The 20,909-nt window shown below is 42.3% G+C and overlaps 1 protein-coding gene across 2 annotated transcripts in view; it reads right to left on the reverse strand.

The window, feature by feature from the left end:
• Window positions 1-20,909, reverse strand: part of rnf13 (ring finger protein 13) — a 319,053-nt gene that overhangs the window by 64,356 nt on the left and 233,788 nt on the right. For both annotated transcript variants that reach the window (XM_072473860.1, XM_072473861.1), the window contains exon 8: window positions 17,372-17,465. In XM_072473860.1, coding sequence (XP_072329961.1) covers window positions 17,372-17,465 — 94 coding nt within the window. The remainder of the gene's footprint in view (window positions 1-17,371; window positions 17,466-20,909) is intronic.

Raw genomic sequence — 20,909 nt, forward strand, 5'->3', positions numbered from 1 at the left:
ATCCCATAATAAACTGTCACCAATATAACTCAACAGCAATTTATTTGCCAAATTATCAAGTCTGTCCACATCTCATCTGGTGGGAGCTGAGGAGTGGGGATTTTTTTCCACCGGGTTGACAAGATCTGAAATGTTGTACGTGAAAAGGTGGTGGAAGCTGAATCCATAAATAATTTTATGGATAAAAGCAAATTACTGCGGATGCTGGAATCTGAAACGAAAGCGAAAATGCTGGAAAATCTCAGCAGGTCTGGCAGCATCTGTAGGGAGGGAAAAGAGCTAACGTTTCGAATCCGATGACTCTTTGTCAAAGCTAACAGAGAGAGTGTGAAATATTAATACTGTGGAGTGAGAATGAAAGATGAGTCATAGCCACAGAAACCTTGGGAAACGGGGTGCTAATAGCCACATAAACCAAGGGGAAAGAGTGCTGATGGCAGTCCCCAGAGAGAACAAAAGATATGAAAAGATGCGAAAGGCCAAACAGCAGAGAAACTATCAGATCATTTTATGGAAATGGTATATAATTATTCTTTCAAAGAGCTAGCATGAGCACGATAGGCAGAATGGCCTCCTGCTATGCTGTAAGCTGCTCTGATTCCAAGTTAGCCTCATAAAAAAAAATCCAAATCATTAATTAAGCCTTTCGATGGCAGAACATAACAGAACTAACAGAAGCAGTCACTAAACAAAAACGAGAGCTACATTAGCGATTCCTTTGAACATAACTTTTGGTGAAATAAATCACACAAAAGTGAGACAGTGTATTAAAAAATCACATTAAGCACAATTTGTTCTCCCAATGTAAGTCACTAAAACCCAGCAAATTCAAATGTGTTTTGCAGTAGAACCTATTCTGCACTCATAGTTCACAAAATGAGGAAGGAGCTCAGCATTAACAATCCACTATCCAGCAGATTTCTACCATTAGTAATGTGCAGCTGCAATGGTTCATCTCTTCCACTCCCCTCAGTTTGTCAGATGGTACCCAGTTTGAATGGTCACCTGTGCTGTAAATTCCAGATGTATCAAAATAACGGTCCTTTTCGAAAACACATTGTCAAACTAGGAGCATTTAAGATTATGGCTTGCTGGTTTATTCAATGATGTCCTCTTCTTCATCTTCCACCCACCCAGTCTGCAGAAGTTTAGTGCATCAGCAAATTAACCTTGAAGGACTTTAGTAATTTTAGTCACCGAAGTTACAAATAATTTGTTTCTTAACCTCTTCCAATCATACAACAATCTGTACCAGCCTCCCCGAACAGGCGCCGGAATGTGGCGACTAGGGGCTTTTCACAGTAACTTCATTTGAAGCCTACTTGTGACAATATGCGATTTTCATTTCATTTCAACAAGGATACACCGACAGAGGTTCAAAAAGGTCCCAGATGTGGTTATGTTTATTGGGCCACCCCAGAAGATTCTTGAAAGTTCTGGATTCCAGGTATCTTCCCTTTAATTTCTGTTTCAGGGATGCTGAAGTGTGTATGCATGGATTCAATTTGAGATCAGAGCTAGTTGACTAGTATCTCTGTGAAAGATGCACTAAGTTCACATACAAGAATAGTTAGGAACTTATTCCAGTGACAGTGAGGGGGAGAAAGAGAGGTTGAGGTACAGGTCAGCCATCACCTAAGCTGAATGATCTGCTCCTGTTCAAGAAGTTTTGAACACTAATTTTTGCACTCGGTTTTCATCAAAGGTCAAACATTGATTCAACTAAGATTTCCAATTGATAAAGCATGGAATTGTGTGAATTAGACTGGAAATTCCAATGCAGAGCCCTACTACAGCGCCTTTCAAACTGAAGCCTCATGTGCCTCTGTGCACTTGCAACACAATTAACTACAAATGGAAAGCATCACCAGTAGTTGCACTTTTTACATAAAAACATTGTATGTGGTATAAAAATTATGTAATAGCTATTAAAACAAATGATATTAGATTGTGTAGGAATGAATAACAACAGTGCTCTCTTACTTTAAAAATAAATCTTAGCTTTGCAACAGCATGTTTCACATTAGGCTAACATGTGGTTATTATTTGAGTCATGTTTTTTGTTAACATCAAGAATAGAAAAATCAGTCACATTCAAATGTCAAAAATCAAATGAGTGTCGCTGGCTGGGCCAGCATTTATTGCCCGTCCCTAACTGCTCTCTGTTTCAGAGGGCACTCGAGTCAACCCCATTGATCTGAAGCCACATGTAGGCCAGACCAGGAAAGGATGGCAGGTTTCCTTCCCTAAAGGACAAGGCTTTTAAGACAATCAACAATGTTTCATGGTCATCATTAGACTTTTAGTTCCAGATTTTTATTAAATTCGGGCCCCCACATCTTGCTCTGGGTAGAGTGGACGTGGAGAGAATGTTTCCACTTGTAGGAAAGACCAGAAGCAGAGGACACGATCTCAGACTAAAGGAACGATCCCTTAAAACAGAGGACGAATTTCTTCAGCCAGAGGGTGGTGAATCTGTGGAACTCTTTGCCGCAGAAGGTTGGGGAGGCCAAATCACTGAGTGACTTTAAAACAGAGATAGACAGATTTTTGATCAATAAGGGGATCAGGTAAATATCAGCCATGATTGAATGACGGAGCAGACTCGATGGGCCGAGTGGCCTAATTCTGCTCTTATGGGTCTCTGGATTACTAGTCCAGTGACAATACGCTGCTCTGCCCATCATGCTGTAATTGTAGCCCTCCAGAAACTAAGGGACAACGTTTTGCCTCTCTCACCCTGTCGTCAAGTTCCTCTCTCTTTGCGATAGAAACCTCTTGCCCAACTTAGTAAGCATAAGCCCACATCATGCCTGTGCATCTCCTGCCTGTGCCCCAACCCAAGGTGACTTTAGGCACACTCTTAGCTCCATATCTACTGTCATTTGGCCACCATCATTTCCTCCTCCCATTTGTTCTCGACTGCTTTAGGCCCACGTGCTCTCTCATCGGACCCTGTTCCACCTTCTTCTCTGGTCCCAGACCTACCTTTCCCCCATGCTGCTTCCTTGCACTGATGTGAATGACAGTACCAAGATTGAAACATTTTACATCACTGCGAGAAATATGGCATTTTAATAATTTTTCTCTTTTGTGCACAAATAATTAGGAGACAGTTTTCCAATTTGAACTCGGTTTCCTTGCAATTTTAATAATAATAATATTTGTCACACGATAACACTGCAATGAAGTTAGTGAAAAACGCCTAGTCAGCACATTCCGGCACCTGTTCAGGTACACAGGGAGAATTCAGAATGTCCAAATTACCTAACAGCACATCTTTCGGGACTTGTGGGAGGAAACCAGAGCACCCGGAGGAAACTCACGCAGACACGGGGAGAACGTGCAGACTCCGCACAGACAGTGACCCAAGCCGGGAATCGAACCTGGGACCCTGGAGCCATGAAGCAACAGTGCTACCCACTGTACAAGTGTTACGTGGCATAGAAATTATCGATCAGCATTAATTTATACAAACCTCTTAATTTCATAAGTGTTAGATATTTTTGTTTCAGGATTGTCACATTCAGAAATCTGAAAGTATCACTAAATAAAAATCTGGGAAGAGATCCACTGGGCACCACAGTAAACATCTCTGACGTGTGCCCCCACCATTTGTTCCCCAGATTTTACTAAGACCACTCTTGAACAATCACCACATTCATCAAGGTGTTTCAAAGTAATTCACATATAATGAATTAAGCTGTAACAGAATGAATGGGGAAGATGTCATTATTTTACCCAAGTGTTGCAAGTATTCAGGGAAAATTAGATAAATGTGAAATAGGTGATGATGCACGGTTATCAGAAAATACTAGGATAAATTCATAGAGCCGGTAGTCTACAGCACAGTAAAGGCCCATCTTGCCAATGCATTTGCGCCAGTCAAAAATAATCGACTATTCTAATCCCACTTTCCAGCACTTGGCCCATAGCCTTGTATGTCATGGCATCACAAGTGCACATCTAAATAATTCTTAAATGTTATGAGGGTCGCTGCCTCCACCACCCTTTCAGGCACCGAGTTCCAGACTCCCACCACCCTCTGGGTGAAAAAGATTTTCCACACATCCCCTCTAACCCCTCCTGCCCCTTACCTTAAATCCATGCCCCTGGTCATTTATCCCTCCACCAAGGGGAAAACATTCTTCTTGTTTACTCTATCTATGCCCCATATAATTTGAAACATCTCAATCATGTCCCCTCTCAGTCTTCTCTGCTCCAAGGAAAACAATCCAAGTCTATCCAATCTTTCTTCATAATCTCCAGCCCAGGCAACTTCCTGGCAAATCTCCTCTGTATCCTTTCAAGTGCTATCACATCCCTCCTATAATGTGGAATTTAGAATTGCACACCATACTCTAGCTGCGGCCTAACCAGCGTTTTATACGGTTCCAGCATAACCTCCCTGCTCTCAAACTATATGCCTTGGCTAATAAAGGCAAGTATACCATATGCCTTCTTAACCACTGTATCCACTGCCACCTTAAGGGACCAGTGTACATGCACACCAAGGTCCTTCTGATCCTCGGTGCTTCCCAGGGTCCTGCCGTTTATCCTGTATTCCCTTGCCTTGTTTGTCCTGCCCAAGTGCATCGCCTCACACTTATCCTGATTGAATTTCATTTTCCACTGATCAGCCTGTCTGTAATCCAAGGCTATTCTCCTCACTATTTACCATCCCACCATGTTTTTGTATCATCTGCAAACTCATTGATTAACCCCCCTACATTCATGTCTAAATCATTTAAATAAACCACAAACAGCAAAGCCCCAACACTGATCCCTGCGGGGCACCACTGGACACAGGCTTCCAGTCAGAAAAACACCCTCGACCATCCTCCTCTGCTTCCTGCCACTCCGGTCCAATTTCTTTGGATCCCATGGGCTCTGACCATCACTCAATCCCCATGTGGAACCTTGTCAAAAGCCTTGCTAAAGTGCAAGTTTGCTACTTCAAATGCATTTCCCTCATCCACACATCTGGTCACCTCTCCAAAACATTAAATTGGTCAGATATGACCTGTCCTTAATAAAATCATGCTGACTGTTCTTGATTAATCCCTGCCGCTCCAAATGCTGATTAATTGGGTTTCTCAGAATTGCTTCTAATAGTTTCCCCACCACTGAGGTTAGACTGACTGGCCTGTAGTTTCCTGGTTTATCCCTTCCTCCCTTCTTGAATAATGTTACCACATTGACTATCCTCCAGTCCCCTGTTAGCACTGTGGCTTCACAGTGCCAGGGACCCGGGTTCGATTGGGTCACTGTCTGTGTGGAGTTCTCCCCGTGTCTGCGTGGGTTTCCTCTGGATGCTTCGGTTTCCTCCCACAAGTCCCCAAAGACGTGCTTGTTTGGTGAATTGGACATTCTGAATTCTCTGTGTACCTGAACAGACGCTGGAATGTGGCGACTAGGGCATTTTCACAGCAACTTCATTGCAGTGTTAATGTAAGCCGACTTGTTACACTAATAAAGATTATTACTACTTTTCCTGTGGACAGAGAGGAATTGAAAATTATTGCCAGCACCCCTGCGATTTCCTCCCTTGCCTCACACAACAGCCTGGGATACATTTCCTCCGGCCCTGCAGATTTGTTTACTTTAAAGTGTGCCAGACCACTCAGAACGTCAAAGAACAATACAGCCCAGGAACAGGCTCTTCGGTCCTCCAAGCCTGTACCGGTCATGATGTCAACCTTTGCCAAAACCCTCAGCACTTCCTTGTGCCATATCCCTCTATACCCATCCTATCATGTGTTTGTCAAGATGCCTTTTGAACACCGTTAATGTATCTGCTTCCACAACCTCCCCTGGCAACGCGTTTCAGGCACTCACCACCCTCTGCGTAAAAACCCTGCCTCACACATCTCCTCTAAACCTTGCCCCACAGACCTTAAACCTATCCCCCCTGATAACTGACCCCTCCACCTCCTCTCTGTCAATGTTAATCTCTTCAATTTTATACAGTCCTTCTCCCTGATTTTTATATCTACACCGTCTCTCTCATCAGTGAACATCGCCATTGAGCGGAACTTACCAGCTGATCACGCCTGCGGGATATTCCGATCCCACCAACGGTGCATGGGTTTCCCGGCGACGAGTGGTGCAGTCAATGGGAAATCCCGTCGACAACAGTAGGACCAGAAAATCCCACTGGTGAGCCGCCTCCACCGTCAGAAAACACAGCGGGTTGGTCAGTAAATCCCACCCAAAGTATTCATTTAGAACCCTACCTACATCTTCCAGTCCACATACAAATTACTATTTGGGTTCTTAATGGGCCCTACTCTTTCCCTAGTTATCCTTTTACCCTTAATGTACTTGTAAAACAATAGATTACATAGATGACATAGAATTTACAGTGCAGAAGGAGGCCATTCGGCCCATCGAGACTGCACCGGCTCTTGGAAAGAGCACCCTACCCAAGGTCAACACCTCCACCCGATCCCCATAACCCAGTAACCCCACCCAACACTAAGGGCAATTTTGGACACTAAGGGCAATTTATCATGGCCAATCCACCTAACCTGCACATCTTTGGACTGTGGGAGGAAACCGGAGCACCCGGAGGAAACCCACACACACACACGGGGAGGATGTGCAGACTCCGCACAAACAGTGACCCAAGCCGGAATCGAACTTGGGACCCTGGAGCTGTGAAACAATTGTGCTATCCACAATGCTACCGTGCTGCCCCCATGTAGGATTTTTCTTTATTTTACCTGTCTGTATCCTTTCATGTCCCCTTTTTCCTCTCCTAATTTCCATTTTCAGTTCCCTTTTGCACATTCTATATGCCCCTCGGGCTTCTGCTGTTTTGAGCCCTCAATATCTGCCATAAGCCTCCCTTTTTCTCCTTATCCAATGCTGTATATCTCTCGATATCGAGGATTCACTGGATTTGTTGGCCCCACCCTTCTTCTCAATTGGCCCAGTCTTCTCCTCATTTCCTTCTTGAATGTGTCCCAGTGTTCTGTCACAGATTTACCTAAAAGTGTCTACCCCCAGTCCACTCTGACCAAATCATATTTATCTTATTATAATCTGCCTTCCCCCAGTTTAGAACTTTGATCTCAAGCCCATCCTTGTCCTTTTCCATATCAATCTTCAATCTAACAGAGTAATGATCACTGTCTGCAAAATACTGTTACTTCAACCACTTGCTCAGCCTGGTTATCTAAAATTAAGTCCACGACCTCCCCCGCTCTTGTAGGACATTCTATATACTGGCTTAAAAAGCTCTCCTGGATGCATTTTAAGAATTGAATTCCCTTTAAACCTTTTACAAGATTAGATCGCGAGGCACTTGGAAGTGCATGGCAAAATAGGACTGAGTCAGCACGGCTTTGTCAAAGGGAGGTCGTGTTTGACAAATCTGTTAAGAATTCTTTGAGGAGGTAACAAGCAAGTTAGTCAAACGAGAACCAGTGGTCGTGATTTATTTAGATTTCCAGAAGGCCTTTGACAAGGTGTGGCATAGGAGACTGTTAAATACGTTAAGAGCTCATGGTGTTAAGGGTAAGATCCTGGCATTGATAGAGGATTGGCTGACTGGCAGAAGGCAGAGAGTGGGGATAAAGGGCTCTTTTTCAGGATGGCAGCCGGTGACTAGTGGTGTACCTCGGGAGTCGGCGCTGAGACCACAACTTTTCACAATATACATTAATGATCTGGAAGAAGGTACTGAAGGCACTGTTGCTAAGTTTGCAGATGATACAAAGAACTGTACATGGACAGGTAGTATTGAGGAAGCACGGGGGCTGCAGAAGGACTTGGACAAGCTACGAGAGTGAGCAATGAAGTGGCAAATGAAATACAATGTGGAAAAGTGTGAGGTTATGCACTTTGGAAGGAGGAATTTAGGCATAGGCTATTTTCTAAATGGGGAAATGCTTTGGAAAACAAAGCACAAAGAGACTTGGGAGTCCTTGTTCACGATTCTCTTAAGGTTAATGTGGAGGTTCAGTCGGAAGTTAAGAAGGCAAATGCAATGTTAGCATTCGTATCAAATGGGCTAGAATACAAGACCAGGGATGTACTTCTGAGGCTGCATAAGGCTCTGGTCAAACCTCATTTGGAGTTTTGTGAGCAGTTTTGGGCCCCATATCTAAGGAAGGATGTGCTAGCCTTGGAAAGGGTCCAGAGGAGGTTCACAAGAACGATCCCTGGAATGAAGAACTTGTTGTATGAGGAACGTTTGAGGACTCTGGGGTCTGTACTCGCTGGAGTTTAGAAGGATGAGAGGGGATCTTATTGAAACTTACAAGATACTGCAAGGCCTGGATAGAGTGGACGTGGAGAGGATGTTTCCACTTGTAGGAAAAACTGGAACCAGAGGACACCATCTCAAACTAAAGGGACGATCCCTTAAAACAGAGATGAGGAGGAATTTCTTCAGCCAGAGGGTGGTGAATCTGTGGAACTCTTTGCCGCAGAAGGCTGTGGAGGCCAATTCACTGAGTGTCTTTAAGACAGAGATAGATAGGTTCTTGATTAATAAGGGGATCAGGGGTTATGGGGAGAAGGCAGGAGAATGGGGATGAGAAAAATATCAGCCATGATTGAATGGCGGAGCAGACTCGATGGGCTGAGTGGCCTAATTCTGCTCCTATGTCTTTTGGTCTTATCCTGGCAGAGTGGTTATGCAAATACTAATTCAGCAATATTATGGTATTTTGACAACTTAAATTAAGTTTGGAACTCTGAAAATAAAAAGCTGTTATTTGTAAAATTAAAAAAAATGTTGCCACAGTCCCAGAGGACCATAAGCTGCTCCCACTGAGAGCTGACTGGTGGGTGGTGATTTAACCTGCGGGTCACCACACCTTGGGTGAGGTTGAGAAGCCTGGGTCTTCATGAAAAACCTCAGCTGGTATAGGAATTATACCCATTCTGTTGGCACATTCTGCATCATGAACCAGCCTTCCAGCCAACTGAGCTATTGGTAAAGTTGGCATGAAGTTGTCAGTTTGCGGTTTTTAAAAAAGCAACTATTTCACTAACGTCTATTAGGGAAAGAAGCCGGTCATTTCATCGGGGTGTGTATTAATTATGGTGTTTGAAGTAATCAGCTTACTGGTTTACATATGCTATCAAATGCTCGGAAATGAAGTTCAAGATAGGGTGATCTCGGGTGTGTGGGTCGGGGAGAGCAAGGTGTCGGCAATACACCAGGAGTTGAAAGAAGAGGGGGAAGCGCTGGTAGAAGATTTGAAGGGTAAATGGGAGGAGGAGCTGGGGGAGGGGATCGAGGAAGGTCTGTGGACTGATGCCCTAAGTAGGGTTAATTCCTCCTCGTGTGCCAGGCTCAGCCTGATACAATTTAAGGTGGTCCACAGAGCGCACTTGACGGGGGCGAGGTTGAGTAGGTTCTTTGGGGTAGAGGACAGATGTGGAAGGTGCTCAGGTAGCCCGGCGAACCATGTCCATATATTTTGGTCATGCCTGGCACTGGAGGGGTTCTGGAGAGGAGTGGCGGGAGCAATATCTCAGGTGGTGAAAGTCCGGGTCAAGCCAAGCTGGGGGCTAGCAATATTTGGAGTAGTGGACGAACCGGGAGTGCAGGAGGCGAAAGAGGCCGGCATTCTGGCCTTTGCGTCCCTAGTAGCCCGGCGAAGGATCTTGCTAATGTGGAAGGAGGCGAAGCCCCCCAGCCTGGAGGCCTGGATAAAGGATATGGCTGGGTTCATAAAGTTGGAGAGGATTAAGTTCGCCTTGAGAGGGTCTGCGCAGGGGTTCTACAGGCGGTGGCAACCGTTCCTAGACTATCTCGCGGAGCGTTAGAGGAAGGTCGGTCAGCAGCAGCAACTTGGGGGGGGACGTCCTGGGAGGGGGGGCGGACTGCCTGGGAGGGTGGATGAGCAAGAGATAACATGAAGGGTTGGGGAAACTGGCACGTACGGGTGAGGGCCAGTGTACAAAGCTGTGTAAATATATCATTTTGCCATGTATATATCTTGCTCTGCGCGATTTCTCGTTTTTTTTTTGTTGTGCGGGGGGGGGGGGGGGGGTTTATTGTTTGTAAGGGAGAAAAATTGTGTTAAAAAACTTTAATAAATATATATTTTTTAAAAAAGGAAATGGCAGCCATTACCAGTGGAATCGAGGACACTCAGTCTAAAGCAATGAACATAATTAACTGTCGTTTAAGTACAAAAATTGGCAAATACCAAAAGGATCGATTACCCGTTGTAAGAATCTCTTCAGAATGAGTGGGAGATCTTGATGAATATCAAAAGTTCTCTTTATCAAATTCATCTATTTTATCTTATAGCAAATCTTCACTACAGGCTTGACCTAGCACTTGCTAAGAGGGGCAGAGAGAGAAATTGATTTGAGTTTCAATACAGCCATTGGTGACATCAGCATGCTGGTCCTTTAGCTGGTCTATCAGAGCATTATGTTGTTGCAAATAGTCTGTTGGGAAATAAGCTCGCTATCAGACCGGTGGTTTATTTTGGCCAATCACAGAAGCTTACAGACTGTGGCAATGTGCCTTTATTCCTGGCTGACAAAATAAATGTAATAAGGTGACCAGTGCTGCCTTAACAGGAGAAAAATAAAATGGAGAATCGCCTCCACCTAATAATCTTTATCGTCACAAGCAGGTTTATATTAACACTGCAATGAAGTCACTGTGAAAAGCCCCTTGTCGCCACACTCCGGCACCTGTTCGGGTACACAGAGGGAGGATTCAGAATGTCCAATTCACATCTTTCGGGACTTATGGGAGGAAACAAGAGCACCCAGAGGAAACCCACACAGACAAAGGGAGAATGTGCAGACTCGATAAAGACAGTGACCCAAACCTGGGACCCTGAAGCTGTGAAGCAACAGTGCTACTACTGTGCTACCATGCTGCCTATCCAACTGACCTCTATTCCTTGCAACCACTTAACCACCTTGAATATACAATACCAATTAAAAATTTTGAACCAAACGGTCCACCCCAAAAATACAATTCACAGGATGGATCTTCAAAAGGAGATCAGTTATTGCAGGGAAAACACTGCTTCATTGTTGGGTTTATTTTACCAATCTGTAATAGACTTAATTGCCTTAAACATCTAATCTCACCACAGCATCTCTCACAGGCAAAGGAAAAGGTCAAATGGGAAGACTAGATGTACGCACTACCCCAAATCTAGATTGCCAACGTGTTCAACAAGGTCAGACCTAAACAGGCTAGGCCTACACATAACGTCCTGAATACATTTTTCTGCAAAGCCAAAATTGTCTTCGACAATAGATTTAGTTAACTCGTCTCATTAATTGTGCCCGAACAGCGCCCTGTGCAAAGCAGTGCAGCTGCAGCAAGCTCCATTTCATTGAGACAGAGAGACTTTTTGTTGAGTTACTGTAACACTTGCATTCAAGGTCGCATTTTACACCGCCATCATTTGCATACCATATTTAAACTCGGAGACATGAAGGCTGCATGGAATATTTGCATCTTTCTATAAATGTAATAACCCTAACATAAAAATAATTTTTTCCCCAAAGTGCAAATTCATTTGCCCATTTACAAATTGTTCAGTCAAAATCCACGAGGGGCAGGGAAACCTTGGAAGAATATCCTTTAATAAGTGACACATCTATTTTTAGAGGGAAAAATATGGCAGTGAGGAAATAAGAGGTACTCCAAAATGGGGAAGGAAACACATTTAAAAAGTGGTATATTTCTCATCAAGAATATCATATAACTAGTGTGTAAATACAGCTTCCCTAACCCATGTACTAGCAGTGAATATTCTGACCAACATTTCTGTACGTGTAAGGAATGTGATGGACAAACATTCTTGTGCATAGGAGAGTGATTGGCCACTATATATTCAAGTACTTGCATTCAAGAACATTGTTCTAAGCTGGTTTTAGATTCTGTCAGCTTGTCCCGACTCTCTGCAAACCTTCACATGACAGCTGGATCAGTTCCCAGCAAACTGGGGCTCACAGCTTTATTAAAAAGGCAGCTGGAATAGCAATACAAGCATGGTTGCTGTGGACTCCTGCACTGGCTTCCAATCGCCTAAGAGGGCGAGAGCGAATTCTTTCAGATTTTTCAAATTTTAATCTGTTTGTTGCCGCCCGGAGGAGATTAACATACCAACTAGTGGATAGGGGGAGCCTAATCATGATGCTTCTTCCAAATTACAAGTGCAGTTACTTCCCTCATTAAAGCCCCAGCTTAAATTGGTAGGACTAAAATATCACCACTATTTGCAGAACTTTCAAAAACTGTTGTGACAGTACAAGTTGATCACTAACTGTCTGTTTTTGACACAATTGGTATGCTAAAGCAATGGGGGGGAAAGAGAATCGCAAATTGGAAGCAGGGCAGAGTATTCTCAACTGTACAGCACAAAGTGCGTTCAATAAATCACAAGACTTTTAGCACTTGCTGCAAAAGTGGCGTGTTACATGCAAATGAGCCTAATGCTCACATTTTAACAGTTCAGCAAATTTAGATAGCATTTTCATGCATAAATTTAGATACCTTTTTCATGCATTAACATTTATACAGCTATAAAAACATGCAGTTCATGCTACACCTGACCATTATTTCTGGAAATACCTGCATGATGAGATCTAACGGCAGAGAAAAAAAGCGCCATTCGACATGGGGGGAAAAATGGCTGCTTCCACTCAGTGTTAGACCATAAGACAAAGGAGCAGAAACAGGCCATTCAGCCCATTGAATCTGCGCTACCATTCAATGAGATTATGATTGACCTGATATAATCCTCAAATTCACTTTCTCGCCTTATCCCTATTAACCCTTGATTCCCTGACGGATTACAAATCTGTCCATCTCAGCCTCAAACATACTTAAATGACCTATCCTCTACAGTAAACAATTCCACAGATTCATAACCCTCAGAGAAGAAATTCCTCCTCATCTCGGTCTTAAATGGGTGACCCCTTAACTCAGATTATGCCCTCTGGTTCTCGACTCTCCCACAAGAGGAAGCAACCTCAGCATCTATCCTGTCAAGTCCCCTGAGAATCCTATTAGTCTCAATAAGGTTGTTTCTCATTCTTCCAAGTAGACTCAACCTCCTCAACCTCTACTGATAAGAAAATCCCTCCATATCCGGGATCAATCTAGTCCTTCTCTGACTTGCCTCCAATGCTAGTATAATTTTCCTTAGATAAGGGGACAAAAACTGTTCATAGTGTTCCAGGTGTGGTCTAACTAGTGCCTTGTATAGTTTTAGCAAGACTTCCCTACTTTTATACTCCATTTCCTTGGAAATAAAGACCCATTTGCCTTCCCGATTACCTGCTGAACTTGCATCTTGTTACATGAGGGAGATATTAGGAAATTGGGTCCAGAAATAAGACCCCAATGTAGCAGGGGTTAAACAGTTTGAGGGGAGAAAAACCTGCCAACACAGAGTCAGAGGGATACACCCTCACCTGGCTGAGTTGCACTGTCCAGTCAGACCTGAACTCTTTAGTGGGAATGCACAGGATGCTCCAGATCCATTACTCTTTGGGACACTCCTGTCTGACCAGTTATTAGCCCATTACAGAGTCTGATGGCCTCTTTGTCCATCAATGGAAGGTTAGCTGCATATCAATAGCATGGCACTATTCTTTTGCATAAAGGGCAGTGGGCAATCAAACAGCCAAGATAACGCTGATGGGTTATCAAGCCTGAAAACCCCCGAAGAAAACTGAGGGGCTTGGTGGAACTTAGAGAGAGAGAAGGAATGCTGTTTTTAACAGTTACAGAGGAGAAGGCTTTGGAAATTGACTGAGAATGTCATAAAAGTTGCCACTGAGGCAGGCTTTCAAAAAAAGGGTGCAGAACTATGTCCCTACCAGAAGAAGAATTGCTGTGTATATGCAGGAATTGCCTTTAACTGCCTGTGAAAGTGGCATGAGAGCAGCATGTTTTATTACAGTGTTAATTAATGGGAACTAGAGTGTAACGGTTAAGAAACTGTATGTAATCTGTTCTTGTTAAGGTTGAAGTTTAAAAGTTTAAATATTGTTTTCTTTTCTTTTAATAAATTTGTTTATAATCAAGCCCCATTTCTTATATTATCACTCCTGGAACGAAATGATCTTTCCTCATTGTCTTAAAACTTAGTTACGGTCCTGTTTCAGCCTGTTAGCTACTGTTTGGAGCTGACGAGGCATCCATAACAATATTAGCTTTTTGCGATTTATGCACGAGGACCCCCAAATTCTTCTGTGCTGCACCTTTCTGCAATCTTTCTCCATTTAAATAATATTTGGTCACTTTATTCTTCCTACCAAAGTGTGTAACGTCACATTAAGACAACTACCAAAGTCACTCTACGTGGGAAATTAATCAGTAACATTTACAAATTCTTAGGCTAAAGTTAAGATCATTTTCCTAAACTTTGCATATTAGTGGTTAATAAAACACTGCTTGCAGTCTGAAGACTGGGCAATGTGTTAATCAGATGAATACTGTTTAGCTTTCAGACCATGTTCATGTTTAGAAAAAGACTAAGTGAAAGCTTGAAGGGAAATACTCCAAGCAGTATCTTTTCCAGCATTAGATATCATTAAATAAAGAGGGGAAAACCCAGAATATGCATCTGCCTGCAGTATCGATAAAATGCTTAAAGGCCTTAACATGTCTCCTGTAGATTATAAACCACTGTGCACGGAGCATCTATTTCAATCTCTTATTTTCCCAGGTACAGGCAGAAAATGGAGGCGGATTATTAAATTTTAAGTCTGACTCTTAAATATGGTTATGTAAATTACAAAGCTCTATTGGACAGCAAAATTAAACATAACACGCTGGGCAGGTAATAAAATCTCCAGAAATTGTAACTCATATCAACTGACCTTTACACAAGGTCAATAAAATTGCCAAAATTGGATTCTATTTAAACTGGAATGTGCATCAGAAAACTATATACTGAATAATTAAGTAATAACATGCTTTTCTCATGTCTCCTTACAAAATATCCCAGTGGGTTAAGTGGTCTGACATGACCTAATTCACCAGTGCCTAGCTTTGAACCTTGTTCTGACATTGAGGTGAGGTGCCAAACGGAATCAAGATGATCCCCAGAATGAAGCAGGGGAGGCAAAGGGTAGGGAAGAGAACTAAAATAAAAGTCAGTGTGCCAGGGAATCAAAGTAGATTCATCGCTCATCTATAAGATCACTGGAAAGCAAGTTAAAATATATTATTGCAGAAGAGGTCTCCAAACGCATCACATAACTTTACAGTACAACCTCACGTTAAACATCACGATGGAGGTTTACAGCAATTTACGCAAAATAGTCAAACAACTTTTTAAAAAGAAAAACTTGGTTTCTAGCCAAAGCCTTTTTGTCAAATATCAAAGAAGCAAATGAGAAATTCTCATACTTTGAACAGACAAGGCACTGGAGAATCTGTGCACTGGACTTGGATAATCTCGTGCCTATGAAAAATAGGGCACACCGGAGCTTTAAGCCTCTGTGGCATCATTTCAACATAATTACAATGACATAATTTCACAATCTCTCAGCAGCTGTCTCAGGGCATCACAAATAAATGTGACAGCTCCAACAGGGATAAAAGCATGTCCATGCGTCATAAAGCAGCTATGTGACATAACAGGCCAAGGAAACACTTCCGTTCAAGTTCAGAATGGACAATTCAAACAAAATTGCCATCCTAATTTGAAATCTGTTGCCCAAAATTAAAATCACAATGTCAACTGAATCAAACAAAACCAGTCTCACATGTAGCACAAAGAGATAACAATACAAGTGCACAAGACATTTAAGGTTTTCAACAAGTTCTCAATGCATAAACATGCCAATTAGGTGGAGTAGGCCACTTGGCTCCTCGAGCCTACTCCGCTATTCAATAAGATCATGGCTGATCTGCTTCGACCCCCCATTCCTGCCTACCCCCGATAACCTTTCATCCCCTTGATGATCAAAATTTGATCTCGCTCGGCCTTAAAAATACTCAAAGACTTTGCTTCCACTGCCTTTTGAGGATGAGAGTTCCTGAGACTCTCAAAAACAATTCTCATCTCTGTCTTAAATGAATGATCCCGGAGTTTTTAAAAAGTGACCTCAGTTCTACATTCTCCAACAAGACTCCTCTAAACTCTAGTGGATACAAACCGAACAACCCTCCCATCCCTGGTATTAGTCCAGCAATTCTTCTCTGAACTACTTCTGACGCAATTTACATCTTTCCTTAAATAAGGAGACCTATACTGTATGCAATGCCATACACTGACTGAACTGGCTTGTGATTGTTTGATACCACTAAGACGCAATGTAAAGTATAAAAAACATGCACCATTTGCAATCAAAATGATAGACTGTGTGTGTCATACTCAGTCATCATTTATTTTTTCACTCTGGTCCCTCACCCCAACTGATCCCAAGGCTGAGGTCTCTCCTGCCCTCTTTTGAATCTTCCTTGCCCACGACCTGTCCCAACAAAACTAATATTCCCATCAACTCCTGTCCCATTAGTCGTCCAATTCAACCCAAAGCTTCTTGCCTGCCCTTGATTTCCATCTTTTTCCCTCCACTGAGTCATTGGGGGTGCTCCCATCCGCTTCAGGCCTCCTTCCATATAGCTCTCAAACTTCCCTTTCTCCCCATCCATCCCTTGAAATCCTGAACGTTCATCTAATTGTCAGAAAAATGTGTTCTTGCCCAACTATCTGCAGGTGTCACTGCATTTGTCGATGTACCATTTGTCAATGTACTCTGTCGATTATTCATTTTTGTCTACGATGCACGTAATGTGCACGTTCCCTTGGCCGCAGAAAAATACTTTTCATTGTACTTCGGTACATGTGACAATAAATCAAATCAAATCATATTGGTCGCCTCAATGCCACTTGCTCATTTTTCCCCCTCAAAAGGCCATCCCTAATTGTTAATTCTTCTTAACCAACAAGCAAACCCTTACAATCGATGAATGCCTTATAAGCAGCATTAGGATACTTGCTACTCTATATCCATTTCCTGACGTAACGATAGGTTTTCTCCAATGAGTCAAAATAGAAAAACAATTTCACGGTTCAGCTGGTAGTTCTTGCTCTAAAGACTCTGCACAATTTAATATTGAGGAATGAATACGTGGGTGGCAGGGTGGCACAGTGGTTAGCACTGCCGCCTCACGGTGCTGAGGAACCGGATTCAACCCTGGTCCCGAGTCACTGTCCGTTTCGAGTTTGCACATTCTCGCCGTGTCTAGGGGGTCTCACCCCACAATCCAAAAATGAGCATGGTAGGTGGATTGGCCACGGCAAATTGCCCCTTAATTGGAAACAAAATAATTGGGCACTCTAAATTTATTTTAAGAAAAAGAGAAATGAATACTTCAGCCAGACAAAAGTCACTTACAAAAATCACTTACCCTTTTTGAATTTGTGTACTGGAAGTTTTTTCAGCTGATCTTTACGTAACCTGTTCCTTCTTGCCCGGTGTCGGTCTTGGATAAACTTTGAAATCTAGAGAGTAAAGCAATGAGGTTACAAAACATTTATTTATTCTAGAATGTGTGCACACCAAATTGAAAGATCTTTTCTCCCTGTACAGACAAAATTATCCCATCTTGTTGATCAATAAATCTCAAATGGGTTCAATATTCAAAGAAAAAGTCTTAAAAATGACAACATTTATATGGCACTTTTCACAACTGTGGGACTTCCCAAAGCGCTTTGCAGAAAATTAAATACTTTGAGTGTAGTTACTATTGTAGGAAATGCAGGTGATCTGCGCACAGCAAGCGCCAAGAAACAGCAATATGATAACGACTATACACTCTTGCTTTCCTGTGATGTTACTGAGGTATAAATATTAGCCAGGACACTGGAGATAATAGCGTCCTTCCTCAAAATAATGCCAACAGATCTTTTACTTGTATTTATGTAGCACCTTTCATAACCTCAATGTCTCAAAGCATTTTCAAGCAAATTTAAATATTCATTATAATGTAAAAAACTACACCAGGTAAATCTGTCTAACTCCTCCTTAAATTTACTCACTGTCCCTGCATCCACCGCACTCTGGGCTAGAGAATTCCACAGATTCACAACCCTTTGGGAGAAGTAGTTTTTCCTAAAATCTGTTTTAAATTTGCGACCTCTCGTTTTAGAATGCCCCACAAGAGAAAGCATCAACTCCACGTCTACTTTGTCCATACCTTTTAGCATCTTGCATACCTCAATTAGATCTCCTCTCATTCTTCTAAACTCTAGAGTATAGGCCTACTCTGTTCAATCTCTCTTCATACGACAAACCCCTCATCTCTGGAATCAAGGTTCAGCTCAGGGAAAGAAACATTTAAGTTGTGCAATGTTTGGAACAGTCTGCTGGACAAATTTAAGAGTCTTAAAACTTCAGTGGGAGATAAATAATCATACTCTCATCTTCTTTTCCCATTCCCCTCCCCCATAAGATGATAAAAATGAAAATTGAATCAATCTGCACAAAAGGCTGTATTAGTCATAGTGTAATAGTTCCACTCTTGCCTCCTGTATTCAAAGGTTGTGGGCCAAAGACTCGATCACAAAATCTAGGCCGGCAGTCCAGTGCTGTTATGAAGGAGTGGCATACTGTTGAAGGTCTTTCAGATGAAACATTAAACCAAGTTCACATTTGCCTTCTTAGGTGAAGGTAAAAGATCCCATGGCACTATTTTGAAGAGGCGCAGTGACTTCTCCAATTGTTATCCCTTAACAGGAAGTCCTAGCTGCCCAATGATCCCACAACCAACAACAGTAAGAAAAAGATCGGAGGGGGGGGAAGAATGTATGTAGGAGTTTGCTGTTTGCAAAGTTTCTGCTGCATCTTCTACATTGTAACCATTGGCATCCTTCAAAATTAGGTAATTGGCTGTAAAACACTTTGGGGCATCCGAAGGGTGTGAAAGGCACCATATAAATGCAAGTGCAAGCTAAACAGGACTGAGGAAATGGGATGTGAAACACTATCTAGCCAAATTAATATAAATATTGTAACAACACTTAATTACCATATTTTATGCTATTGAAGTTAATGAAAGAATGGGCATAGGCATTTGTGTAAACACCTTTTCCCAAACCTTGATATCATGAAGCTGATCAATGGTTGGGGATGTCTGCTGTCAAGCAGTGATTCTCCTGTCCATGGAAATGGAGAGAGAAAAACCCGAGCTGGCCAGTGATCAAGCCTAAAGTCCTGGCCAGTGATTTTAAGCAAGGTTATAACCACAATACCTAAAACAGAGCTTCGGGATACTGCAACAGGAAGAAATTCCACTTAAAATGTCCACTTCCAGGTTGCCTCTAACCAGCAATTACAAATGATGAGAACAGGCACAAGAGGTGACAGTGTCACCAGCAAACACAGATTTAAAACATTTAGGCTCAGGCAGCAACTCCAGGGAACATATGTAAACATCTTAAGACAGGAAATAATTTTGCATAGTTAATAAGTTATGTGACATTCTTTGGCTCAAACATAGATCAACTCCTTTATTAGTTCCATGAAAAGGTCAGCTCAACTATTAGTACCATCATTTGTGCACTGGATTCCTCTAGTGAGCACTTCAAGCCAGGAAATGCCATTATACAGCTTAAATGCATTTTAACTGTACTAAATTTTTCATATATCAATGCAATCGGTGTCTAACTATTCATGTTAGTCTTACTGAAGAAATAATTATACTGATAGAGCACCAATGACTAAGATAAAAGTTATTTGCATTCCAAGTGTTAATATTTTTATTGTAATTTGTTTTAATATATAAAAAGTGAAATTGCATAGTGCTTTGTTGCTGAGGAAATAAATATCTAATAAGATAAGGTGGGTCAAGAAGACTGTTATTTCTGAATATTTTAAAAGGATTATCTTTATGGGAAAAACAGGATAGGATTGTGCACCGCTCCACAGAACTCCCCATAGGAATTCCTGATTCTGGCTAGTCATTTGGGAAGAGTCAGGTGGAAATAAAGGGAGCAGAAACCAATGGTTAAGTCCCTGACATCCCTGAATTAAAACACTGATAGGTTCGTTGCCCATGCTTTGGGTCAGATACTAGAAGATCCGTAGCAGGGGAAATGAACTTACGTTAACCAGAAATTTAGTTAACTTTTAGAAAAATTTTAAAGTGCCCAATTTTTTAATTCCAATTAAGGGACAATTTAGCATGTCCAATCCACATGCCCTCCACATCTTTGGGTTGTGGAGGTGAGACACACACCGATATGGGTAGAATGTGCAAACTCCACACGGACAGTGACCCAGGGGCCGGATTGAACTCAGGTCCTCACCGCCACGAGGCAGCAGTGCTAACCATTGCACCTCCATGATGCCCCAATTTAGTTAATTTAATGGAAATTTAATTGATTTAATATGCTTGTTGTCATCTTGAACATTAGTAAACCTTTCAAATGCTAAGCGATTGCATTTTTGAGGAGGGCGGCTACGGGTAATGTATTAGCATAGATAGAGGATTAATTAACTGACAGGAAGCAAAGAGTGAGGATAAATGAGTGTTTTTCTGGTTGGCGATCAGTGGCTAGTGGTGTGCCTCAGCGATCAGTTTGGGGCCACAATTGTTTACAATTTACAGACAATTTGGAGTTGGAACCAAGTGCAATGTGCCAAAGTTCACGAATGACACGAAGATGAGTGGTAAAGTGTGCAGAGGACACGGAAAGATTGCAGAGGGAGTGGGCAAGGGTCTGGCAGATGGGGTACAATGTTGGTACATATGAGGTTATCCATTTTGGTAGGAATAACAGCAAAATTGACTATTATTTAAATGGTAAAAAATTGCAGCATGGTGCTGTGCAGAGGGACCTGGGCGTCCTTGTGCATGAATCGCAAAACGTTGGTTTGCAGGTAATTAAGGCGGCAAATGGAATTTTGTCCTTCATGGCTAGAGGGATGGAGTTTAATAGCAGGGA

This window comes from Scyliorhinus torazame, chromosome 14 (genome assembly GCF_047496885.1).
Source record: "Scyliorhinus torazame isolate Kashiwa2021f chromosome 14, sScyTor2.1, whole genome shotgun sequence".
Taxonomy (NCBI): domain Eukaryota; kingdom Metazoa; phylum Chordata; class Chondrichthyes; order Carcharhiniformes; family Scyliorhinidae; genus Scyliorhinus; species Scyliorhinus torazame.